We start from the raw sequence: 27403 nt of genomic DNA on the forward strand, positions 1-27403 counted from the left end.
GTGTATGGTGTACAATAATGGGCTAGTTTCATTTTCTTTGCATGTGGCTCTCCGATTTTCCCAGCTCCGCTTATTGCAGAGACTGTCCTTACTCTATGTTCTTTGCTTCTTTGTCATAAATTAATTGTCCATATATGTGTGGGTTTATTTCTGGTTTCTCTTCTGTTACTTTGATCTGCGTATTTATTTTTCTGCCAACACCAACTGTTTTGATTACTATGACTTTGTAATATAGTGTGAGATCAGGCAGTGCAGTACCTCCAACTTTGTTCTTTTTCTTAGGTTTGCTTTGGCTATCTGGGGTCTTTAGAGGTTCCATATAGATTTTAGAACATTTTGTACTAGTTATGTGAAAAATGTCCTTGGAATTTTGATAGGAATTTCACTGAATCTGTAGATTGCTTTCAGTAGCATAGGCATTTTAACAGTGTTAATTTGTCCAATCTGCAAATGCAGAATATCTTTTTTTTTTAGTAGTAGCTTTATTTATTTTTCTTAATATATATATTTTATTGAAGTATAGTTGACTTACAGACTTTCAGGTGCACAGCATGGTAAGTCAGTTATACACATACACGTATATTATTTTTGAAATGATTTTCCATCATAGATTATCACAAGATATTGACTATAGTTCCCTGTGCTATACAGTAAACCTTTGTTGCTTGAGGCATTTCTATTTTTTAATTAGGAATGTAGCATTCTATTCATACTAAGTCAAACAAGTGAAATCAAAATGTCATAAATTTTTTAGTTAGGCAAAAATTCATGTTTTCTAGAATATATACATTATATATATCATTTATGTATATATGGGAAATACCCTGGTGGCTCAGATGGTAAAGTGTCTGCCTGCAATGTAGGAGACCTGGGTTTGATCCCTGGGTCGGGAAGATCCTCTGGAGAAGGAAATGGCAACCCATTCCAGTACTCTTGCCTGGAAAATTCCATGGACAGAGGAGCCTGGTAGGCTACAGTCCATGGGATCACAAAGAGTCGGACACGACTCAGCAAATTCACTGTGTATATGTATACAAAAGCATTTCTACTACACTTGATAAGAGCTTAAGAAAACATAAAAAAAAAGAGATGGAGAAATTGGAAAACATAAACTAAATGAAATGGGAGCACTGATTATGAAGTGGAAAAAGTGAAACAAACTAGATAGAAGTAAAAGATCGTTATATAGTCCAGTTTTTAAATATGAATATTCTTTAGACACATAGTTTGAAGCTCCAGACGAGAAAAGCATTACCTAAGCATTTGTATTTTTCAAAAAATTTCAAGATAATTCTGTTACACATCTGGATTTTAAAAAGTGATTACAAGTTTTTCTATTAAATTGTAGCTTTGGTGATACAGAGTTCTATTATTTTTCTGCTGACCAGTCACGGTACAATGGCATTAAGTGAGTAATACTTGCATAATCACGATAGTAATAGATGTTTATCAGTTTTCACAATCAATAACCAGGCAAAAAATAAAAGATAATTATAATTGCAAGCTATAATGTGAACATGATTAACCTAACAATATAAAATAATTATATACTGTTCGGTGGAGTGGTCAAGCAGAGTGATGTGGTAAGTAGAAGTGCATGCACGCACATGTTTTCATTTGCCCAGCCAGTCTGTGTCTTTTGGTTGGTGATAATCTGTTTCCATTTAAGGTAATTATTGATATATATGATCCTATTACCATTTTCTTACTTGTTTGGGGTTTATTTTCTGTAGGTCTTTTCCTTTTCATGTGTTTCCTGCCTGGAGAAGTTCCTTTAGTATTTGTCATAAAGCTGGTTTGATGGTGCTGAATTTTCTTAACTTTCACCTGTCTGGAAAGCTTTTGATTTCTCCATCTGAATGAGACTATTATTGCTGGATAGAGTATTCTTGGTTGAAGGTTCTTTCCTTTCATCACTTAAAATGTATCATGCCATTCCCTTCTGGCTTGTAGAGTTTCTGTTGAGAAATCAGCTGATTGCCTGATGGGAGTTCCCTTGTATGTTATTTGTCATTTTTCCCTTGTTGCTTTCAGTATTTTATCTTTTTGTCTTTAATTTTGGTCAGTTTGATGACTGTGTCTTGGTGTGTTCCTCCTTGGGTTTATCCTACTTGGGACTCTGTACTTCCTGGACTTGGTTGACTATTTCCTTTCCCATGTTCAGGAAAATTTCCGCTATTACCTCTTCAAACATTTTTTCCAGCCCTTTCTCTCTCTCTTCTCCTTCTGGGACCCTTATAATGAGAATGTGTTTAATGTTGTCCCAGAGATCTCTTAGACTGTCTTCATTTCTTTTCATTCTTTTTTAATATTCTGTTCTGTGCCAGTGATTTCCACTAGTCTGCCCTCCAGGTCATTTATCTGTTCTTCTGCCTCAGTTATTCTGCTGTTGATTCCTTCTAGAGTATTATTCATCTCTGTTTGTTTGTTCTTTAGTTTTTGTAGGTCATTGGTAAACATTTGTTGCATCTTTTCCATTTTTTTCCTGAGATCCTGAATCATCTTCACGATCATTATTGTAAATTCTTTTTCTGGAAGGTGGCCTATCTCCACTTCATTTTGTTGTTTTTCTGTGGTTTTATCTTGTCCCTTCACCTGGGACATAACTTTCTGCTTTTTCATCCTGATTAACTTTCTATAATGTGATTTTTGTTTTAACCTATGGGAATGTGCTTCTTTTTGCTTCTTCTGTTTGCCCCCTGATAGATGAGGCTAAGAGGCTTGTGTAAGCTAACTTATGGAAGGGACTGGTGGTGGGAAAACTGGGTCTTGCTCTGGTGAGCAGGGCCTTGCTTGGTGAAACTTTAATCCAATTATCTGCTGATGGGTGGGGTTGTGCTCCCTCCCTGGGAGTTGTTTGGCCTGAGGTGACCCAGCCCTGGGCTCTATAGTCTCTATGGCAGGATTAATGGTGAGCTCCAAGAGCCAGGGGGGACCTTCCCCACCTGCTGCTGCCAGCGTCCCAGTCTCTGTGGTGAGACCCTGCCGGCCCGTGCCTCCACAGCAGGCTCCCCAGCTCTAGCAGGTAGTTTTAATTCAGTCTTTGTGGGGTCGCTGCTTCTATCCTCTGCGTCTTGGTGAGTGCAAGATTTTGTTTGTGCCTTCCAAGACCACTTGGCTTCCCTGGTGGCTCAGACAGTAAAGAATCTGCCTATAATGCAGGAGACCCAGGTTCAATCCCTGGGTCAGGAAGATCCCCTGGAGAAGGAAATGGCAACCCACTCCAGTATTCTTGCCTGGAGAATTCCATGGACAGAGAAGCCTGACAGGCTACATAGTCCATGGGGTCACAAAGAGTTGGACATGACTGAGCAACAAACACACACAAAAAAACCAGAGTTTTTCCAAGAGAATGCGCTGGTCATAGCAAATATCCTATTCCAACAACACAAGAAACAGCTCTACATGTGAACATTACCAGATGGTCAATACCGAAATCAGATTGATTATATTTGCAGCTGAAGGTGGAGATGCTCTATAGAGTAGCAAAAACAAGACCAGGAGCTCACTGTGGCTCAGATCATGAACTCCTTATCGCAAAATTCAGAATTAAATTGAAGAAAGTAGGGAAAACCACTGGCCCATTCTGGTATAAGCTAAATCAGATCCTTTATGATTGATTACCCAGTAGAAGTGACAAATAGATTCAAGGGATTAGATCTGGTAGAGTGCCTGAAGAACTAGGGACAGAGGTTCATAACATGGTATAGGAGGTAGTAATCAAAACCATCCCTAAGAAAAAAAGAAATGCAAAAAGGCAAAATGGTTGTCTGAGGAGGCCTTACAAATAGCTGAGAAAAGAAGAGAAGCAGAAGGCAAAGGAGAAAAGGAAAGATATACCCATCTAAATGCAGAATTCTGAGAATAGCAAGGAGAGATAAGAAAGCCTTCCTTAGTGAACAGTACAAAGAAATAAAGGAAAACAATAGAATGGGAAAGACTAGAGATCTCTTCAAGAAAATTAGAGATACCAAGAGAACTTTTCATGCAAAGATGGGTACAGTAAAGGACAGAAACCTTATGGACCTAAGAGAAGCAGAAGATATTAAGAAGAGGTGACAAGAAAACATAGAAGAACCATAGAAAAAAAAATCTTAATGACCCAGATAACCACAATGGTGTGATGACTCCCCTAGAGCCAGACATCCTGGAGTATGAAGTCAAATGGGCTTTAGGAAGTATCATTAATTACAAACAAAGCTAGTAGAGATGATGGAATTCCAGTTGAGCTATTTCAAATCCTAAAAGACGATGCTGTGAAAGTGCTGCACCTAGTATATCAGCATATTTGGAAAACTCAGCAGTGGCCCCAGGACTGGAAAAGTTCAGCTTTCATTCCAATCCCAAAGAAGGGCAATGCCAAAGAATATTCAAACTTCCACACAATTGCAGTCATTTCACATGCTAGCTTCAACAGTACATGAAGTGAGAAATTCCAGACGTACAAGCTGGATTTAGAAAAGGCAGAGGAACCAGAGATGGGGGGAAAAAGGAAGCAAAGGAATTCCAGAAAAACATCTGTTTCATCCAGTGTGCTAAAGCCTTTCACTGTGTGGATCACAACAAGCTGTTGAGGACTCTTAAAGAGCTGGGAATACCAGAACATCCTATTCCCTCCTGAGAAATGTGTATGCAGGTCAAGAAGCAACAGTTAGAACCAGACATGGAATAACACACTGGTTCCAAATAAGGTGTAGGTCAAGGCTGTACATTGTCACCTTGCTTATTTAACTTATATGCAGAATACGTCATGTGAAATGGTGGACTGGATGAAGCACAAGCTGGAATCAAGATTGCTGGGAGAATTATCAAACCTCAGACATGCAGATGATACCACCCATATGGCAGAAAACAAAGAGGAACTATAGAGCCTCTTGATGAAAGTGAAAGAGGAGAGTGAAAAAGCTGGCTTAAAACTCAACATTCAGAAAACAAAGATCATGGCATCTGGTCCCATCACTTCACGGCAGATAGATGGGGAAAGAGTGGAAACAGTGACAGACTTTATTTTCTTGGGCTCCAAAATCACTGCAGATGGTGACTGCAGCCATAAAATTAAAAATTGCTTGCTGCTTAGAAGAAAAGCTGTGACGAAACTAGACAGCATATTAAAAAGCAGAGGCATGACTTTGCTGACAAAGATCTGTCTAATCAAAGCTATGGTTTTTCCAGTAGTCGTGTATGGATGTGAGAGTTGGACCATAAAGAAAGCTGAGCACCAAAGAATTGATACTTTTGAACTGTGGTGTTGGAGAAGACTCTTGAGAGTCCCTTGGACTGCAAGGAGATCCAGCCAGTCCATCCTAAAGGAAATCAGTTCTGAATATTTCATGGGAAGGACTGATGCTGAAGCTGAAGCTCCAATACTTTGGCCACCTGATGTGAAGAACTGACTCATTTGAAAAGACTCTGATGCTGGGAAAGATTGAAGACAGGAAGAGAAAGGAATGTCAGAGGATGAAATGGTTGAATAACATCACTGACTCAGTGAACATGAATTTGAGTAAGCTCCAGGAGTTGGTGATGGACAGGGAAGCCTGGTGTGCTGTAGTCCACAGGTTCGCAAAGAGTCGGACATGACTGAGTGACTGAACTGAACTGAACATTGATGTTGGCATCTCGTAACTTCTTTGGATTTTAATCTGTTCCTTAGATAAAATTCTGTAAACATTTTGTCACTTTTATTTTGTCATTCATGGGTCACCATTTAATTGTAATGATTTTCTGGTTGTTAGTAAGTCATGATTCTATAAAATAAAACCTTCTGGAACAATCCAGAAATAAGTGGGAAAATGTTTCTTTGTATCTTCTGTATCCAAGTGAGTTATGATTTATAGAAATCAAAGAAAAATTAGCCATAATAATTTAGAAAGTGTATCACCTACACACCTATCTGAAAAAAAATTCACCAACTAGAAAAAGTGAACCAAAGAAAGGGAATTGTAGGATGTAAGCAACTACCATGAATAATGTAACCAGTAGTGATTATAGGTAATAATTTAAAATAATTTCTAATAGTGAAGCTATTATGTTTAATGCAGTTCTCTAAAACATTTTAAAAAATGGAATAGGCACATGTTAGAAAAAGAATGAAAATATGCAAAATAGTTCTCGGTGATGCCTTCTTTTACAAGGCATTCTATACTTACAGCATCTGGTTATTGTCCTTCCAGTTGCCGCTGCTAAGTCGCTTCAGTCATGTCTGACTCTGTGCGACCCCATAGATGGCAGCCCACCAGGCTCCCCCGTCCCTGGGATTCTCCAGGCAAGGACACTGGAGTGGGTTGCCCTTGCCTTCTCCGGTCCTTCAGTTATCACCAGCCTAATCACCTGGGTTTCTGGCTGCAAGTACTTGGCCATCTAGTGGTTTTCTTAGCTAGTCTCGCTGCCTTTCTTCTCTCATCTCGCTGGGCCCTCTGCTGAATTGGCTACTACTCCCTATCCAACAGTGTTTGTTTGTTTGTTTTTGTCTTCTGTTTCTTCTTTATCCAGCTTAGATTTTTGACCCATCATCTCAGTAACTTGCCAGTAACCTGTCTTGTCTTGCCACTTTCTCTTTGGTGGTACTTGTTTGAAAAACTCCAGGCCAGAGTTAACTCATTTATCTGCTTCCTCCGTAATCTGTCTGTGGGCCGTTGAATATTGCTGAAAAAAAAAAGACGACAAAACTAGACAGATTAGAGCCATGATACATTCATGATCATCGACATCAAGGAGTCTGTCAGTATTGCTCAGCAGCCCTACCAGGTTGCTTTGGTTAATTCATTTTTCGTTTTTCTAAACGGAGTATTTCCAGTCTTTTTTTACTCTCTGCAAACCTCTCTTCACTCTTAGAAGGTGACCTTATCTCCAACCACCCAGAGAAAGGAAGAGCTATCAGATTTGAACTCCCTCAGCTTCCTACCATCAAATGTATGCACCTTGCTACATCTAGATCTAACTTCTCTTCCTTTTTACTTTTTACAGAAGAAGTGATGTCTTTCTTCCTGCATTAAGGGCAATGTCTCCATCTGTGCCCTGAATCTTCTCACTGTCCATCTCGCTGGGAACTTTCCTTATCTTTTCCGTCTCTTGTCTCATCAGTGCCTCCCTCTCCACTGGATCCTTCCTTTGGGATTTAAACATGCTCAGGTCTCCTCCATCATAGAACAAGCAAATGAACAATAATGTCCTTTATTTCCACACCTTTTTTTCTGCTCCAGTTGTCCTCCTGCCTCTGATTCATAGACAGACTTAGCGTCATTAACTCCCCTAGCAGCCTCCATTCCTCACTTTCTACCTTCTGCCAGCTCACTGCACTTTGACTTTTACCCATAAATTTTAGAAAAGTAAAACAAACAAAAGCCTCTGTATGATATCATCTATTTATCTAGCATTCTAGAAAAGTTAAGAGTATAGTATTAGAAAGCAGATCAGTGAGAGGAGGGCGTTGACAGCAAAGGGGCACGGGGACCTTTTTATTTTGATGTGATGGTTTACATATTTGTTACTGTGTTTCATGACTTTCCATGTTTGTCACAACTCCTATGCTTAAATTTGGTGAATTTCATTGTGTGTTACTTATTCCACAATGAAGCTGACAGAAAGAACACTACTTGGTTTCTAATGATGAACTTCTTGAATTAGCAATGAAAGCATTTTATTTAGAAACATTTAAGCCAATTTTAGAAGAAAAAGCAAAAAGAGAAGGTTCTGGGGAGCAGGCTTGACATCTTAAAGGGTGGTACAGGGGACTGATATTTTTTGTTCACAGCCTGTTAGAGTTAGTTGACATTTTTGACCATATGCATGTATCATTTTGTTTGCATGCTCACTTGCGCCCGACCCTGCAACTCATGGACTGTAGCCCTCCAGGCTTCTCTATCTGTGAAATTTTCTAGGCAAGAATACTGGACCAGGTTGCCATTTCCTTCTCCAGGGAAATCTTCCCGACCCATATATTGAACCCATATCTCTTACATCTCCTGCATTGGCAGTTGGATTCTTTACCAGATGAGCTACTGGTGAAGCATCATGTATCATTTTAGTGAAAATTGACTTTTAAAATTTAGGGCAATGCGTTGCTAGAAATAACTGTAGAAAGACAATGGGCACGGAACTCAGCTAAGTAGAGGGGTTTGGAATAGAAGCTCTGATATGGTGTATGGCTTTTCCTGGGAGGAAATGCATAAACTGAATATGAAAGGATGAGTTCAGAGTTCACCAAATGACTCAGAATCTAACTGATTGTTAAGGATGTTTTCTCTCTTGTAACTTTGTTGAACTCAGGTAGTACTTCCAGAAGATATTTTATTATTTACTTGAATTTTCTAGGTTTGTATTCAGGTCAACAGTGGAGAAATGATACAAGTAAATCTTTCTGCTTTGTTTTTCTTCTTCAAAAGCATTACTGGTCTATCTAGCACTACTATAATGTTGAGTTTTTCATGAGATCTTGTCTTGTTTGTGTTTTTATGGATTATCACTCAGAGCTACTCTGTTTTTCAAATTGAAGTGGTAAGTTGTAATGTTTTTCTTATATAGAATTAAGTTTGCCTTTTTAGGTCAGTACAGTCAATATAATAATAATGATGAAGTTTGACATATTGCTAGAATTACCAAAGTGTGACACAGAGACACAATATGAGCAAATACTGTGAGGAAAAAAATGGTGTCAGTAGACTTACTCAATGCAAAGTTACCACAAAGCTTCAATTAAAAAGAAAACAACAACACAGCATCCATGAAGCACAGTAAAGCAGAGCACAGTGAAACAAGGCATGCCTGTAAACTGTATTGGCCACATTTCTTTATTAGCATCGTATATTTGAGGTGTTTAAAAATCAAACCCACTTCTGGTTCCTAAAAAAAGATCAGATCAGAGATCTCTTATAGTAAGAAAGTTTGTAAAATTACACAGTTACTTGTTTCAGACAGGCAGGGTCACTATGCTGTGCAGCTTTTGCCCCCTGGGTTCATGCAGTGCATAGCTTGGTAGCTATTGGAAAGTTTTGGTGATAATTTGTTTTAATAACTATTTTGTCATCTTTGTTGGACTTCATTTTTGTGGTTTATCTTTCTAAAAATTGATACATGACTGTCTTGTAAGATCTGTTGTCATCTCATTGCAATAATGAGATGTATAAAAGAGATGTACATCTTTAATGTATAAGATAAAATTGAGTTTTTAAATTTATATTTTAGGTGAGATATTTAAACTGTAACATGTTTAGTGGGTCTATTCATGCAACACTCACTATTTGAATGATAAAGAAATGTAAACGAAACCATGTAAACGAAACCGTGCTTGGTGACTTTGAAGCTCACAGTTTAAAAGGAGATAGTTTCCAAAGAAAAGGCAATTGTATCGTAAAGTAGTAATTGTTGTATAGAAGAATGTACAGGCATATCTCTCTCATTGTACTTTGCTTTATTTTGCTTCACAGATAATGTGTGTTTTTTACAAATAGAAGGTTTATGGCAACTCTTGAATCAAACAAAACCGATGGCATCATTTTTCCAGTAGCATTTGCTTACGTCCTTTCTCTCTTTCACATTTTGTTAATTTTTGAGCTCTTTCAAACCCTTCACCAGCGAAAAGATTGAGACTTGCTAAAAGTTCGGAGGATGCTGGCTTGCTTCATTGCAGTGCTTTATTATAAAACCACTGCTTTTACTGAAGCAACTCACCATTGTGCTATTTAAAAAGAAATTTCATCTTGAAACACTGAAATTGTGGAATGAGGGAGGCGTCATTATATGATAATACAATAAAGGAAGCATACCATTTGAGAGGATTTTTCTGACAATTAAATTCATTTATTGCCTGATCCTTGTGAAATAGGCATCGTCATTATTAATGATATTTTCCGTCATGCTTTTGTACGACATGTAGCTGTTCTTTAAGTCGTTCTTTGATAAGCGACAGTTGTTAATATCTATACGCAGTTTTCCAGGAAGGTAATTTGATACTTAAAGCTTAAAAAATCTGGAGTAGGGTTCTTGCCTTGGAGACTGTGATTCATGTGCTTTAAGAAATCTGTAATCTACCTCAAATTAATAGTGTGTTCAGACCTTCCTTACTCATACTGGGTTTTGAGTAAAGTTCTTTAAACTGTTGAGAGAGTGTTGTTAAAATCTCCAGTCATAGTTGTGGATTTGTGTATTTTTTCCCTTTGCTGTTAGTTTCTGTTCACTGAAACTCAGTTATCAGGCACATACATATTTAGGATAGTTATGTCTTCCTCAGAGTTGATCCTTTTATCATTATCAACTGTGTGTCTTTATTTTGTTAGTACTGCTTGTTTTGAAGTCTTACTTTGCCTGACATTATTATAGCTTCTTTAGCTCTCTTTTGCTTATTACTGTTTGCATTAGTATTTCTTTTCTCATAGTTTTACTTTCAGCCTATCTGTATATTCATAATTAAAGTACATCTTTTAATTTGAAAGCTCATTTAATCCTGTCTTTGAATTGAAATTCTTGTTTACATTAAATATAATTATTAATGTTTGGTAAGGCTTTAATTTTTTTCTTTTGTTTTTCTTTTAGTTTCATTTTGTTGTTTTCTTTGGTGGTGTTCCTCTCTTCTTTTGTTCTTCTCAACTTTTGAATCAATCAGTTAATTTTTAGTATTCCATTTAAGAAATAATTTTATTTATTTATTTTATTGCAGAGCAGGCTTCTCTGTAGTTGCAGTGAGTAGGGACTCCTCTTCTTTGCAGTGTGTGGGCTTCTCATTGCAGTGGCTGCTCTTGTTGCCAAGCACAGGCTCTAGAGCTCGTGGGCTTCAGTGGTTGCAGTCCCCTGACTCTGGAGCACAGGATCAATAGTCGTGATGTGTGGGCTTCGTGGCATGTGGGATCTTTCTGGACCAGGGATCGAACCTCTGTCTTCTGTATTGGCAGGTGGATTCTTTACCACTGAGCCACCAGGGAACCCCTAGTATTTCATTCTAATTCCTCTGTTGACTTACCTATGCTTCTGTATCTTTTCCAGTGCCTTTTCTCCCCATTGGTTGTTTTAGAGATTACAGAATGCACCCATGTATTACTTCAGTCTACATAGGGTGATTTTGCAACAGTTCAGATAAAATTAACTCTTAAAAGAACCTTTTAATTCCGCTGATCTTTGTGTTTTTTTTTTCACATATATTACTTCTTATAAACTCCACAATATGGTGTTACACCTTTTTTGCTTTATATAGTCATATTTCTTTTAAAGAAAGATGGCAAAATATGTATTATTTATATTTCTCATTTATTTACCATTTCCAGAGCTCTCTTTTCCTTTCTGTAGGTTTAGATTACTATCTATGGTCACTTTATTTTAGCTGGAAAAATTATCCTTAGCTTTTCATATAACATATATCTTCTGGCAGCAAATTCTTTCAGTTCTCGTTCATCTAAAAATATCTTTATTTTGTCTTCATCTTTTATTACAATTTTTATTCAAGTATTATTGATTTACAATAATTGTCTTGTTTTAAAGAATATTTTCACTGGGTAAAGTATTTGGGGTTGCATTTATGTTTTTTCTGCAGTACATCAAAAATCTTTCGTTGTCACCCGATGGCCATTGTTTCTGATAAGAAGTGAGCTACCATTTGTATTGTCACTCCTTTGTATGTATTGTGTTGTTTTCCCCTAACTCCTCTTAAGGTTCCTCACCCCACTTCACCCAGCTATACATAATTTTTTAGTACTTAGACTTTGTGATGTAGCTCCTTTTGTTTTTCTTCAAACTTATCTGGCTTGGGGTTCATAGTTTGGGGGAATTATATGACCATATTGCTTCTAGTAATTTTTCTCCCTTCTTTCCTTCTTATTCCTTCTCTAGTACCGCATTTACACATGTGTTAGTGTGTGTTATTGACCCACAGATCATAGGGCTGTCTGCTTTTTGTTTAATCTTCCTAGTTCTTTAGATTGACTAATTGATACTCAGTTCTTGCAGATTGGCTAATTTTTATTCATCTGTCTACAAGTTTGTTGACCCTTTCTCTTTTGCAGTCTGCTATACACCTGCCCAGTGAATTGAGTTTTTTAAAAAGTATCATACTACTCAGTTTTGGAATTTCCATTTACTTCTTTCTAACTATAGTTTCCATTTCTCTGCTGATATTTCCCATGTTTGTTTCTTCTAATCATATTATCCTTTACTTCTAGAAACAGTTATCATAACTGCTTTAAAGTTCTTGCCTGTTGAGTACAACTTCTAGAACATCTTGGTGTCTATTTCTATTGACTGCTGTTTCTCTTGACAGTCTCATTTTTTGTTCCATCATGTATTTAGTATATTTTGATTGTATATAGGACATTGTTGATAGTACTAAACAGAGTCTCTGGATTTATTTATCTTCCTCTGAAAAGTGTTGATTTGACAGGAAGTTAATTTGGCTTAACTCAGACTTCAAATTCAGCCTTTCCAGTAGCATGCAATAGGCAAATCTATAGTTTCCCTAACCTTGTATCTGTCTCCTTCTGACACGTTATTTGGAGTTTCTCTTGCTGACGTTTGGTTTAGGGCTCAGCAAGGGACCTGTAGTTTGTGTGAGGACTTTAGAGTTTTATTCTCCATAACTTTATTTTCATCAGAGTTTCCTTTTTCACTCTTAGATCAATTCTTTTTTTTAGCTATCAGCTCCATCCTCTGACTCCTTAAGTCAGTAAGACTGTTGCGTTGCTTGAATTTCAGTCACTGGGAGCTTGGTGGATCAGAGTTTGCCCCAGGTGGAAACTAAAAATTTCACCCTATGTGGTTCCGTTTTTACAAAGATCAGTCTCCTTCCAGTTTTTGGCTTCTTTCTGTGGCTCTTCAGGGCCACCAAACAATTGTTTTCAATATTTTGTCTGGAGATTGTATTCTTATTTACTAGTAGATTAGTCAGATACAACTATTTATCCATTATTAGAACCATAACTTCCCTACTTTTTTCTTTTAATGATTTTGAGAAATAGAAATTTGGCTATTGTTTCTAAATTGTTGTGGCCTGTATTGGTGTTAACTGACTGACGAATAGTTATGGTGTGCAAAGTGGCATGTTCTAGAGTCCTGGGAAGTGAGCTGTGACATCCCCAGCTTCAGGTCTAATATATGATATATAGCTTCTCAGGAATATTCTTTCTTTATCATGTATTTGTCATTTGATTGATTCATATATTCATTTATTCATTCATTACCTAATAGGTTAGCCAAGCTACACCATCTTTTGCCTTCTAAATCTGACTCTGTATGGTCCAGTGTGCAGGGGCTCTATATCCATAACTTTAACAGTTTGAATTCCAGTAGTATTCAGTTGGACAACTGAATTTTCAACATGTAGGCCTTTGCAAAAGATCCTCCATTTAATATACCATTTTCCTAGGTACCTTTTTTCTTTGACTTTCCAAAGTATACTCTCACCTTGGGGGTTTTTCTTTTTATTCATTTCACTGCCTCAAATGCTCTTCTCCTGTTTATCTAGCTCATTGCCATCTGTTGGGTCCAGCTCAAACATCATTTATTACATCTAGTCCATTAGTAGCATTCACCCCAATTCCCTCCCTAGACGTTTTTGTCACATCTCCTCATTTTATTTCCGTTTTACTCCATATTACCAAGTATAGTTATTTTATTTTGGCTCTTTGCATAGTCTTGTCTTCTTTCACTCGAATACAAATTTATCCTTCAGAATTTTTTTTCAGGCTACCAATAGACTTCAAAAAAAAATTCCCCCTTTTTTTTTTTTTTTTAAACTTAGCCTAAGTTGGTTTCTGTTGCTTAGAGACAAGAAACCTGACTGTACGGAAACTAGTACAGTTTCTACACAGTCAGGTTACAGGCAACCTGACTGCCTGCAACCAGAAGTCATTGCAGGCAACAAACACTCAGGGAAATGGCAGAAATTTGGGATTGGTTTTCTGGCCTAGGAGATGGGTCTTTTTTTTGTTTGTTTGTTTCTTTGGTTATGACCAACCTAGACAGCATATTAAAAAGCAGAGACATTACTTTGCCAACAAAGGTCCATCTAGTCAAGGCTGTGGTTTTACCAGTGGTCATGTATGGATGTGAGAATTGGACTATATTGAAAGCTGAGCGCTGAAGAATTGATGCTTTTGAACTGTGGTATTGGAGAAGACTCTTGAGAGTCCCTTAGACTGGAAGGAGATCCAACCAGTCCATCCTAAAGGAGATCAGTCCTGGGTGTTCATTGGAAGGACTGATGTTGAAGCTGAAACTTGAATACTTTGGCCACCTGATGCAAAGAGCTGACTTCGTTGGAAAGGACCCTAACGCTGGGAAAGACTGAGGGCAGGAGGAGAAGGGGATGACAGAGGATGAGATGGTTGGATAGCATCATCGACTCGATGGACGTGGGTTTGGGTGCACTCTGGGAGTTGGTGATGGAAAGGGAGGCCTGGCGTGCTGTGGGTTCATAGGGTTGCCAAGGGTCGGACACGACTGAGCGAATGAACTGAACTGAATCAATAAGCACTTGTATGGTTCTTCAGTTCAGTTCAGTTCAGTCGCTCAGTTGTGTCCGACTCTTTGTGACCCCATGAATCGCAGCACACCAGGCCTCCCTGTCCATCACCAACTGCGGAGTTCACTCACACTCACGTCCGTCGAGTCAGTGATTCCATCCAGCCATCTCATCCTCTGTCATCCCCTTCTCCTCCTGCCACCAATCCCTCCCAGCATCAGAGTCTTTTCCAATGAGTCAACTCTTCGCATGAGGTGGCCAAAGTACTGGAGCTTCAGCTTTAGCATCATTCCTTCCAAAGAAATCCCAGGGCTGATCTCCTTCAGAATAGACTGGTTGGATCTCCTTGCAGCCCAAGGGATTCTCAAGAGTCTTCTCCAATACCACAGTTCAAAGGCATCAATTCTTCGGCGTTCAGCCTTCTTCACAGTCCAACTCTCACATCCATACATGACCACTGGAAAAACCATAGCCTTGACTAGACGGACCTTAGTCAGCAAAGTAATGTCTCTGCTTTTGAATATGCTGTCTAGGTTGGTCATAACTTTTCTTCCAAGGAGTAAGTATGGTTCTTACTATGTGCTATTCTGAGCACCTTTACAAAAATAATTTTATGTAATCCTCAGAATAGCTATGAGGTAGGAAAATCCCATGGATGGAGGAGCCTGGTAGTTTGCAGTCCATGGAGTCGCTGGGAGTCAGACGCAACTGAGCGACTTCACTTTCACTTTTCACTTTCATGCATTGGAGAAGGAAATGGCAACCCACTCCAGTGTTCTTGCCTGGAGAATTCCAGGGACGGGGGAGCCTGGTGGGCTGCCGTCTATGGGGTTGCACAGAGTCGGACACAACTGAAGTGACTTAGCAGCAGCAACAGCAGCAGACTTTATTATTAGTTCCTTTAATAGACGAGGAAACATGCACATAAAGATTAAACAACTTGCCCAAGGATGCATAGCTAGTGAGTAGAAAAATTTCATTTCATTGGGTATTGAAAGCAGGGAAGATTCTATTATTATTCAGGAATTCTAAGTCTGATAATCCATGGGATTAGTTCCTTGAAGAGCTAATGAAATTGCTGCCTGTAATTACTTTGAATACACTACATCTCATACCAGATTTAGGTTCATGTTGCCGCTGCTGCAGAAAAATGAAGGAATTCAATGTCTACTGGATTGAGTGGACAACTTGAAGAAAGAAAATAAAATCTGAATTTGTATTTTCAGCTAAAGATGAGGGACTAGAATTTATAGCCATTATATTATTGAGCTTGCATAATATCTTGTACCTATCAGCCTTATGGTTGAGACAGTTCTTAATTAAACTTAACTATGACCTCAGCCCGATGAGGGCATGGCAGCCCAGTCCAGTATTCTTGCCTGAAGAATCCCGATGGACAGAAGAGCCTGCCAGGCTGCAGTCCATGGGATCAGAGAGTTGGACACGACTGAGTGACTAAGCACAGCACAGCATGACTTCAGCCCATGCTGGATAAACATTTTTTTCTAGGCTTCTTGTTTGAGAGTTAATATATTGATCAGCGTGGAGTGAGATCAGTTATCTCAAATTACTCTGCAGAAAGTTCCTTTAGGGAAAGATTCTGCTGCTGAGTGGTGCTATGGCAGTCCTGAGGAAAAATGGGGGTTTGAGGGGAGGGATATTTGTTTGGGTGGGTGTTTTATAATTAGAATCATAATATAAAAAATGTGCTTTATATTCCATTGTAATTTCTAATTTGAGACTCCTCTAAATGCATTCTGAGAGAGTTGGATGGCTCCTAAAAAGGGTCATACTTAATGTGGAAAGTTAGGAGATCTCATTTTTAAAAAGGATTTTGGAGAATATATTACCTTTTCCAATTCTAGGAGTGGGAAAAGAAAGAATAGTATTTTTGTAAGAGCCTTCTGTCCCCTCCTCTCCTAAGTAGACACTGCCATACCTATATTTTCCTAGAATCTCCTTTTCTGTTGGTAGGATTGGCCAGAAGCAGTTAAGTTCTGCCTTTCATACCATGACGTTTTACAGTAGGGGTTGGCTAGCTGCATCCTATAGGCCAAATGCAGCCTTTGGGTGTGTTTTTATATGGCCCTGAGCTAAGAAAGTTTCTTTAAAAATGAGTACCCAACAGGGACAGTGGAGTCTGCAAAACGTGAAATATTTATTGTCTAGCTTTTTATAAAAAACTTTGCTGACCTCTGTGTCTCACCATACTTGTTGAGGATATACAGAACAGTCAAGAATGCTGCCCCTAAATATTGATAGGTTACCTGATCGAGAGTTTCTCCTTCAGTTCAGTTCAGTTCAGTCGCTCAGTCGTGTCCGATTCTTTGCAACCCCGTGAATTGCAGCACGCCAGGCCTCCCTGTCCATCACCAGCTCCCAGAGTTCACTCAGACTCACGTCCATCGAGTCAGTGATGCCATCCAGCCATCTCATCCTCTGTCGTCCCCTTCTCCTCCTGCCCCCAATCCCTCCCAGCATCAGAGTCTTTTCCAGTGAATCAACTCTTTGCATGAGGGGGCCAAAGTACTGGAGTTTCAGCTTTAGCATCACTCCTTCCAAAGAACACCCAGGGCTGATCTCCTTTAGAATGGACTGGTTGGATCTCCTTGCAGTCCAAGGGACTCTCAAGAGTCTTCTCCAACACCACAGTTGAAAAGTATCAATTCTTCAGCGCTCAGCTCTCTTCACAGTCTAACTCTCACATCCATACATGACCACTGGGAAAACCATAGCCTTGACTAGATGGACCATTGTTGGCAAAGTAATGTCTCTGCTTTTAAATATGCTGTCTAGGTTGGTCATAACTTTCCTTCCAAGGAGTAAGCATCTTTTAATTTCATGGCTGCAATCACCATCTGCAGTGAGTTTCTCCTTAGGGAATTGATTATACTGCCCTCTCTTTTGTTGTTTGTAGCTTAGCTAAAAGTTGAACATGTCTGATAAGAATCTCCTAATTATTCATTTTTCCTTTATGACCTCTTAATTAGAAAGTAGTGATTGCTCTTGTGTATCAGCTATTGTATTGCTCTGTAACAAGTCATCCCAACACCCAGTGGTTCAAACTCACAAGCATATGTTGTTTCTTAATGAGTCACCGGGTTGTCTGGGGATCAGTTGAGTTAATCTGACCTCAGCTGGGAGTGGCTCTGCCCAGTGTGTTTCTCATCTTCCTTCTGCTTTCAGCCTGGACACACCCTTCTCATGGGGATGGCAGAAATGTGAGAGAGTAAGTTGAAACACAGCAGGGCCTCTTGATGACTAGTATGGGACTGGCTTATACCACCATTTTGAACTCATTCTATTGGCCAAAGCAAATCATATGACCGGATGCCCAAAGAGTGTAAAACTATATTCTGCCCTCAGCAGGAGGACATTGGAAAGTTACATGGCAAAGGATGTGAAAATTTGGAGCTAATAATTCAGTCTATCAGTTTGATTTATAGTCAGAATATGCTCTGCAACCAGCATTGAGATATAACTCAAATATCTTAACTCATTCTGCTGTTAAGAGATCTGGACAGCAAGACATCATTCCTCATAAGTCATCCCGAGTATAGGTGTCAGGAGCACAGGGACCATAAGTTTCTTTACTTGGCTGCTTTGTATTGTCTTTGTTTGTGCCTAACACCATATTCAGTATTGACCATTTCGTGATGTCCATGTGTAGAGTCTTCTTTTGTGTTGTTGGAGGAGGGTGTTTGCTATGACCAGTGTGTTCTCTTGGCAAAACTATATTAGCCTTTGCCCTGCTTCATTCTGTATTCCGAGGACAAATTTGCCTGTTACTCCAGGTGTTTCTTGACTTCTTACTTTTGCATTCCAGTCCCCTATAATAATGAAAAGGATTTTCTTTTGGATGTTAGTTCTAGAAGATCTTGTAGGTCTTCATAGAACCATTCAACTTCAGCTTCTTCAGCATTACAAGTCAGGGCATAGACTTGGATTACTGGATATTGAATAGTTTGCCTTGGAAATGAACAGAGATATATCATTTTTGAGATTGCATTGCCAAATTCAGACTTAAATTGAAGAAAGTAGGGAAAACCACTAGACCATTCAGGTATGACCTAAATCTAACCCCTTATGATTATACAATGGAAGTGACAAATAGATTCAAGGGACTAGATCTGATAGACTGCCTGAAGAATTATGGACAGAGGTTTGTGACATTGTAGAGGAGGCAGTGGTCAAGACCATCCCCAAGAAAAAGAAAAGCAAAAAGGCAAGATGGTTGTCTGAGGAGGCCTTACAAATTAGCTGTGAATAGAAGAGAAGCAAAAGGCAAAGGAGAAAAGGAAGGATTTACCCATTTGAATGCAGAGTTCCAAAGAATAGCAAGGAGAGATAAGAAAGCCTTCCTCAGTGATGAATGCAAAGAAATAGAGGAAAACAATAGAATGGGAAAGACTAGAGATCTCTTCAAGAAAATGTGAGATACCAAGGGAACATTTCATGTAAAGATGGGCACAATAAAGGACAGAAATGGTATGGACCTAACAGAAGCAGAATATACTGAGAAGAGGTGACAAGAATACACAGAAGAACTGTACAAAAAGATCTTCATGACACAGATAACCACGATGATGTGATCACTCACCTAGAAGCCAGACATCCTGGAATGAGAAGTCAATTGGGCCATAGGAAGCATCACTACAAACAAAACTACTGGCGGTGATAGAATTCCATTTGAGCTGTTTCAAATCCTCAAAGATGATGCTGTGAAAGTGCTGCCCTCAGTATGTCAGCAAATTTGGAAAACTCAGCAGTGGCCACAAGACTAGAAGATAATCAGTTTTCATTCCAATCCCAAAGAAAGGCACTGCCAAAGAATGCTCAGACTGCCGCACAATTGCACTCATCTCACATGCCAGCAAAGTAATACCCCAAATTCTCCAAGCCAGGCTTCAATAGTATATGAACCGTGAACCGCCAGATGTTCAAGCTGGTTTTAGAAAAAGCAAAGGAACCAGAGATCAAATTGCCAACATCCGATGGATCATCAGAAAAGCAAGAGATTTCCAGAAAAACATCTATTTCTGCTTTATTGACTATCCCAAAGCCTTTGACTGCTTGGATCACAACAAACTGTGGAGAATTCTGAAAGAGATGGGCATACCAGACCACCTGACCTGCCTGGTGAGAAATCTGTATGCAGGTCAAAAGCAGCAGTTAGAATTGGACATGGAACAACAGATTGGTTTCAAATAGGAAAAGGAGTACGTCAAGGCTGTATATTGTTACCCTGCTTGTTTAACTTATATGCATAGTACATCATAAGAAATGCTGGACTGGATGAAACACAAGCTGGAATCAAGATTCCTGGGAGAAATATCAGTAACCTCAGATATGCTGATGACACCACACTTATGGCAGAAAGCGAAAAAGAACTAAAGAGTCTCTTGATGAAATTGAAAGAGGAGAATGAAAAAGTTGGCTTAAAACTCAACATTCAGAAAACTAAGATCATGGCATCTGGTTCCATCACTTCATGACAAGTAGATTGGGAAACAGTAGAAACAGTGAGAGACTTAATGTTTTGGGGCTCCAAAATCACTGCAGGTGGTGACTGCAGCCATGAAATTCAGACACTTGCTCCTGGGAAGAAAAGTTATGACCAACCTAGATAGCATATTGAAAAGCAGAGACGTTACTTTGCCAATCAAGGGTCATCTAGTCAAAGCTTTGGTTTTTCCAGTAGTCATGTATGGATGTGAGAGTTGGACTGTGAAGAAAGCTGAGTGCCGAAAAATTGATGCTTTTGAACTGTGGTGTTGGAGAAGACTCTTGAGAGTCCCTTGGACTGCAAGGAGATCCAACCAGTCCGTCCTAAAGGAAATCAGTCCTGAATATTCATTCAAAGGACTGATGCTACAGCTGAGACTCTAATCCTGTGGCCAGCTGATATGAAGAACTGATTTGATTTGAAAAGACCCTGATGCTGGAAAAGATTGAAGGCGATAGGAAGAGGGGATGACAGAGGATAAGATGGTTGGATGGCATCACCAACTCGATGGACATGAGTTTGACAGGCGTTGGTGATGGACAGAGAAGCCTGGCATGGTGCAGTCCATGGGGTCGCAAAGAGTTGGACACGACTGAGCACACACTAACTAACTATCCATATTAATTTCTGGAGTTTAGGGAGATTTAAGTCTAACAATGAAAATTAACCATAGACCAATACTTAAGAAGATGGTGTGATAGTCCAATAGTAGAAGTTTTTCCTGGATATAAAAATAGCAACAGAAAAGAGGGGTAATCAGTTCTGCTTTGTGAAAGACATAGAACACTTTGTTGACGAGGAGATAAAACTGAATTTTGAACGATAGAGAAGTCCATAGTCCCATTGGACAAGTTCAGGTAGAGAAGTACTATTTGTAGTAATTATTATAATGATCTATTGACTCTGAGAAAATGATTATAATTAAAATCTCTTGTTTATGCTCAGATAATAGAAACGTCGCTAAGAATCGGTGAGTAACTTTGTGATTACTGCCTAATTATATTATTTATTGCAGTAGTTTTCAAATTTGCCTGCATCAGAATCACCTGGAGGACTGGCTTACTGGGTTCCTCCCCCAGAGTGTTCTGTTCCGTAGTTCTGGAACCGGGTCAGAGAATTTGCATTTCTAGCATGTTCCCAGATGATGCTGATGTTGCTGGTCTGAGGACAGCACTTTGAGAACTGTTGGTTTATTGAACTTTTCCTATATATCTGGCACTCTGCAGTGTGGTAAGTGTATAAAAGTGGAAAGAAAACCTGTCTCCTCACGTTGCTCACGGTAAGGTGGCAGACACAAAGAAGTGAGTGTATGACCGTGCAGTAGATCGAATCACATGGGAGTACAGTTTGCTGTGAAAATACCCCAGGGTGACTCTTAACTCAAAATGGCTGCAAATGTGTGTGCAACACAGAAAATCCTTTAATCCTGAGCCAAGTTTTTTAAAAATATCAAAAGTAAAAACAAACAGAAAAATGATCTTGAGTCCTGCTTTGCATGAAATTAGTAAATGGTGTCATCTTCAAAGTTGCCTTTAAGAAATTTCTGATCAAAATTTTTTAGACATGCTTTTGGTGGTATAGGTTGGACAACATATGTCTGAATTACTTTGCAGATAAAAGCTGCCCCTTCCTTTCTTTTGTTAATTTGTTGTACTCATCTTCAGCTATTTTTAAGATGTCAGATAATGATGTTATGTTTGTCATGAATAATTCTACATTTTTACAGAAAATGCTACAAATTTTATTTACTTCAGAAAGCAGACAAAACTAGCCAAGAGCAGGGACACTCAGAGCTGGGCAAACAGGGTTCCTTAGGCAGCCTTACCTGGGACTTGAGGTGCTGAGCCCCAGGATAACACAGTCGGTTACTGTGATTGTGAGACGCTGAGACAAAGTGACGTCTCTGCCTTGAAAAGGGCACGATTTTAATGTGGGGAAGAAGGCAGTGGGTATAAGGTCATGGATCCAGAAGGGCTATCGATGGCTCCTCCTTGGGCATGGGAAACTGGGTGAGGGGCTGAGGAGTTGATTAAAGGTACCTGTCGTGGGAAACGGCTGGTTAGTTGGCCAAAGTTAGGTGCCCAGCAAATGAAAGAGTGACCAGGACGAGTAGCTGGACTGGTTTAGAGAAACAGAGCTGTACTCGTGAAGTTGTCTTGGTGCTGAAGACATTCTGCCATTGTAATGAAGCAATCTGGATCTGGATTGTCACTGCAGCCTACAGGGGTAACACCCTTAGGAGAGTAATGATCTGTGGGGCTCCTGGCTATCTAACCATTTATGTCTTTTTAAAAGCAAAAGCATATGTCTAAAGCTATGCAGAACATTTCATTTTAAGTGATTATATTCCCCCTGGCAAAGGGAACTAAAGTCAAGTAGAAATTGCAAACAGAATGCCTAGAAATGGTGTAGTGCAATCTGTTTTCATTAGAGATGCATTTTTTTGCCCTCTTTATCTTTAATTGAAGAATAATTACAATACTGTGCTGGTTTCTGCCATACATCAACATGTATCAGCCATAGGTTTACATATGTTCCCTCTGTTTGGAGCCTCCCTCCCACCTCCTAACCTATCCTACCCCTCCAGGTTAGAGAGGAATTATCAATGAAAATTGTTTGTAGTGTTATTTGAACTGTCCTTTAATTATATAGTTTAATTAATGATGAAATCTTCTAACCTTTTTCTTAGCATACATCTGTGGATGGATATACTGAACCCCATATCCAGCCAACCAAATCAAGTAGCAGACAGAACATCCCTCGGTGTAGAAACTCCATTACGTCAGCAACAGACGAACAGCCTCACATTGGAAATTACCGTTTACAAAAGACAATAGGGAAGGGAAATTTTGCCAAAGTGAAATTGGCAAGACATGTTCTAACCGGCAGAGAGGTAAGTTTTCACGATGCCTTTTAATAGTTACTTGGACCTCTCCAGAGTCTTACTAAAAAACGCTTTCCTATAGCTGATTCTGGAAATAAATTAACAGTTGTAATATAGTAAACACTGGGGTATGTGTGAATGAAATGTACATAGGTAGCACAGAAAAACTGTCCTTACGTATTAGCATCTCTTATAAATCAGATGTGCTGCACATGAGGATTTCTTAGCCTTCTGTCTTTTTATTGTATGGGTTCCATAAACATTTCAGATTACCCTTGCTATCCAACCCCAGGAACAGGGCTAGGATAACTTCTTATTAATTACTGCTTAAGCTGTACTGTATATAGGAATAGAAATCTGAGGTTGTACACGTGAAACTTACATAGTGTTAAAAGCCACTGTTACCTGAATAAAAAATAAATCTAAAAAACCACTACTTGAAGTAAATTAGGTATAAATGTATAGGAAATTAGCCACTAATTTTTCATCTATTTAGAGATTACATTGAGCAAATGTTACAGATGTTTTTCTCAGATAATAAGAGAATCAGGTTTCTAAAATCCTGTGTGTTTCAAAGTAGGTATATTTACATAGTAAAATATATGTTTTAATAATAATATATTTAATAATTTATATATTAAAGACTCAAAATAGTTAAACATCTAACACTCTACATTAAATGATTGGATCCAATTAGGACATCATGAAAAATCTGTCATAAAACATTTTTGCTAAGTTTCCATTTTGTTTTATACATAATATTACTGTCACTTATGGTTAAATTTAGTCTTCTCTGTCTGTTTTGACCCCAGGAGCTATTAGGACACAGGCTATATTAGACAAAGACTTAGAGGACATTTAAACCTGTTTTGTTAGTTTGCTGTAAGTTTGGGTGTCCAGTCTCTCTCCCCACGTATTACTTAACTTACTAAAAGTTTGTAAGCCTCTCCTGATAATTATGACTTATCAAGATCATGAGTCAAATATTAAGGTACAAATGATTTTTACTTTAAAAGGGGAACCTTGGAAGAACTTTAACAAAGGTGTAATTTCACTGACTCAGAATGAAATAGGTTACAGACTTGGGCCAATAGAATATATTCTAAGGCTGTCTAGTTATCAAAACTTTACCATCCAATTATGTTAACCCCCAGTATAGCTATAACTAGTTAGGATGAAACAAAAGATGTTTTCTTTATAAATTTTATTCTTTAAGATATGTATTCGCAAATTAAAATTTAATGATTCTCTTTTTCAGGTTGCTGTGAAAATAATAGACAAAACTCAGCTAAATCCTACTAGTCTACAAAAGGTATTTAATTATTTTCATAGTAAGTAATTATAATGTGAGTTTATAATGAATATATGACACTCTGTAGAATCAGTTATTCTAAATTTCCCACTAGGTACAATTCTACATTTCATCAGTATATGAAGAAAAGACTTGATATCAACATAATATTTACATTTGTTAATATTTAAGTATTAATCAAATGTTTGAAAAATATCTACTCAAATGCATTTACTGTGTCAAAGGAACTTACGTCTTTTAATACAGTAGGATAAAACTTTTTGTATCAGATATTTTGAAGTACTTAGGATTCTGCTTCAGTCTAATCAACTTATGAGATACTGTTGTCAGTAGGTGGCTTTCCTATTGCTTCAGTTGCTTCTCTTCCTTCCTCCACAAAAACTGCAGTAGATTACTGTAGAAGTTACTGTAAGCTAACTTAGAGTAGAAGTTACTCTAAGCTAACTTATAGTAGAAGATACGAACATTTCTTCAAAGGGTGAACATAAAACAGCATAGGGACCAAAAAAAGCAAGTAGGATGGGAATTGACCTGGTAAATTTAGTAGAGCTGGTTTGTGTTGCTTCATTAATTATTTATTTGGGAAAACTTTCTCAGATACACATTTTAGTACTTTAAAAATGAAGCAAATATTTTAGCGTTTGTGCCATATATGTTGTTTATATATAGCTCACTGTGTAATATATAAGATATATATGTATGATTATGTATAAAGTACATTATTATTTTTATGAGAATATAATGGGATCGTGGTCATATATGTAAGTGTGGTGTAAATAACTGGATTTCTAAAACAGAATTCTATAAGAAAGTTTTAGTGTGGTATGTATAACTATACCTGCTGTGATTCTAACATTAAATGAAAAATTTGGGTCAGTGATAATCAAGACTTCCCACTTGTTTCAGTACCAGATAACTCAGTTTATTTTATATATTTCTACTTCAGAGATTTAATTCTGTCTTTTTACTTACTGAGAATCCTTTTAAATTTCCCAACCAGTATAGCTTTTCATAGTATGGGTATTTCTCATCTGTGTGAACATGATAGGTTTGCTAGATTTTTTTTTTTTTCTCTGTGAGTGTGAGATGATATATACCTTGTTGGATATTTTTTGGGAGAAACTTCCAGTACCTGTCTCTCAGCTAATCATGACTTAGTGGTATGAGTTATAAAAAGGCATCTTCCTTGGGCAGACAGATTATCCAAAGATGCTGTTTCTTCCTGTATTAGAGCCACAGTGGGGCAAATTTTTACCCACCCTTCTCCTGGGAGTCCCTTTAAAACACAGAGACTGCATAACAGCCCAGAGGCCCTGTTCATGGCCCAGCTAGCCTTTTCTCTTTTCCAAGGTTAATCTGTGTGATCTTCTGGTAAATTAAGGGATTTTGAGTGACATGTAGAACTAGTCCAGGCCTGTTGTGCTTGTTGGATGCAGGGCAGTGTGACCCCCACTCTGTTTCCCAGAGGGGCCCAGAGAAAGTTGTGGAACGAAAGTCACGCTTGTTGAAACATGCAGACATGCAGATGTGAAGCTGGAATGTTATTCAGATAAAAAATATACTTGGTGATGTAATTTCTGTTCTAGATTCTGCTACATTCGGCTAATCTTGCTGATAAAAGGTTGCTTTTCCAAACAGGCATATAAAAAATGATGGCAATTTTGTTTTCTTATATCTATGAAAATAAAAGCAAAGATTGAAATTTACTAAATGTAGCCAGTACACCATGTGTATTTTGTTGTTTTCAGAATAATTTTTATTTATGTTCATAGCTTCGCTTTTTGTTAAAAGATTTAGAAAAGAACAGATCAAGGTTTGCATAGTTTTCATGCATTGTAGAATATTCAGCATTTGGCCTTACTCATTGAATGCTAGGAGCATCTCATATGCCAGCCAGTCATATCTAAGAAATAAATATATAAAACATGAAATTAAAAGTAATCATTTTTTTCCCCTTAGCACTGATAGTCAAGTAATAGTAAAAAACAGCAAAATGACTTTCCATGCCTTAGGTGTCCTGCTTAAAAGGCAGATTATGACAGCACATATTTGCAGTAAGGATTCATTTTAATCTCATCTCAACCCAAAAGTATTTGGTTAAGTCTTGTTCTGAACTTGATCTGAATTTAAGCTGGTCCTTCTTGTTTATTCTTTTTTGTATAGCATATTAAAAGGGAATATTACTTTCCCTTGCCAACATTAGTGATAGATGAAAGTAATCTAAATTTGATACCCCAGTTCTTCCAAACTTCTGAAATATAGACTTCTTAAAAACAGTTTGGTCTTTGGAATTGTTAGCATCTTTAGTTTCAACATTGCTCACATAATATGCCTGTGTTATTTGTATTCAGTTCAGTTCAGTCACTCAGTCGTGTCCGACTCTTTGCAACCCCATGAATCACAGCACGCCAGGCCTCCTGTCCATCACCAACTCCTGGAGTTCACTCAAACTCACGTCCATTGAGTTGGTGATGCCGTCCAGCCATCTCATCCTCTGTCTTCCCCTTTTCCTTCTGCCCCCAATCCCTCCCAGCATCAGAGTCTTTTCCAATGAGTCAGCACTTCGCATCAGGTGGCCAAAGTATTGGAATTTCAGCTTTAGCATCAGTCCTTCCAATGAACACCCAGGGCAAATCTCCTTTAGAATGGACTGGTTGGATCTCCTTGCAGTCCAAGGGACTCTCTTCTCCAACACCATAGTTGAAAGGCATCAATTCTTTGGTGCTCAGCTTTCTTCAGAGTCCAACTCTCACATCCATACATGACCACTGGAAAAATCAAAGCCTTGACTAAACGGACCTTTGTTGGCAAAGCAATGTCTCTGCTTTTCAATATGCTATCTATGTTGGTCATAACTTTCCTTCCAAGGAGTAAGCGTCTTTTAATTTCATGGCTGCAGTCACCATCTGCAGTGATTTTACATATTTTAAATTAATGGAATCCAGTTTAATACATTTTCATAGTTTAAGACTGTTTAGCATAGATGTTATATTTACTTTTTCCTCTTTGTAGCATGACTCCCACCTCACATATTAGTGGTTTTTTAGAGTAGGGTCTATGAGCTATACTAGTGACTGGGGATCTTTTAAGCAGCCTATTACTGATGGAGAAAAAGCAGAATGATGAAGCAGTTTTATTCATAGTTCACTTACTTGAAATGTAAGATTAGTTGTTGTTTTCTCTGAAATTCCACCAAGTTTGAAACTTGGACATATTAATTTATACACAGATTGACAAAGTTTGTGTTAGTTTGTCTCA

At 38.3% G+C, this 27403-nt stretch overlaps 1 protein-coding gene across 1 annotated transcript in view; it reads left to right on the forward strand.

Moving 5' to 3' along the window:
* Nucleotides 1–27403, forward strand: part of MARK1 (microtubule affinity regulating kinase 1) — a 137930-nt gene that overhangs the window by 53627 nt on the left and 56900 nt on the right. Inside the window, exons 2-3 of the mRNA XM_052653441.1 lie at nt 22639–22842; nt 24092–24145. Of these exons, the coding sequence (XP_052509401.1) occupies nt 22639–22842; nt 24092–24145 (258 nt within the window). The remainder of the gene's footprint in view (nt 1–22638; nt 22843–24091; nt 24146–27403) is intronic.

This window comes from Budorcas taxicolor, chromosome 16 (assembly GCF_023091745.1).
Source record: "Budorcas taxicolor isolate Tak-1 chromosome 16, Takin1.1, whole genome shotgun sequence".
Classification (NCBI taxonomy): domain Eukaryota; kingdom Metazoa; phylum Chordata; class Mammalia; order Artiodactyla; family Bovidae; genus Budorcas; species Budorcas taxicolor.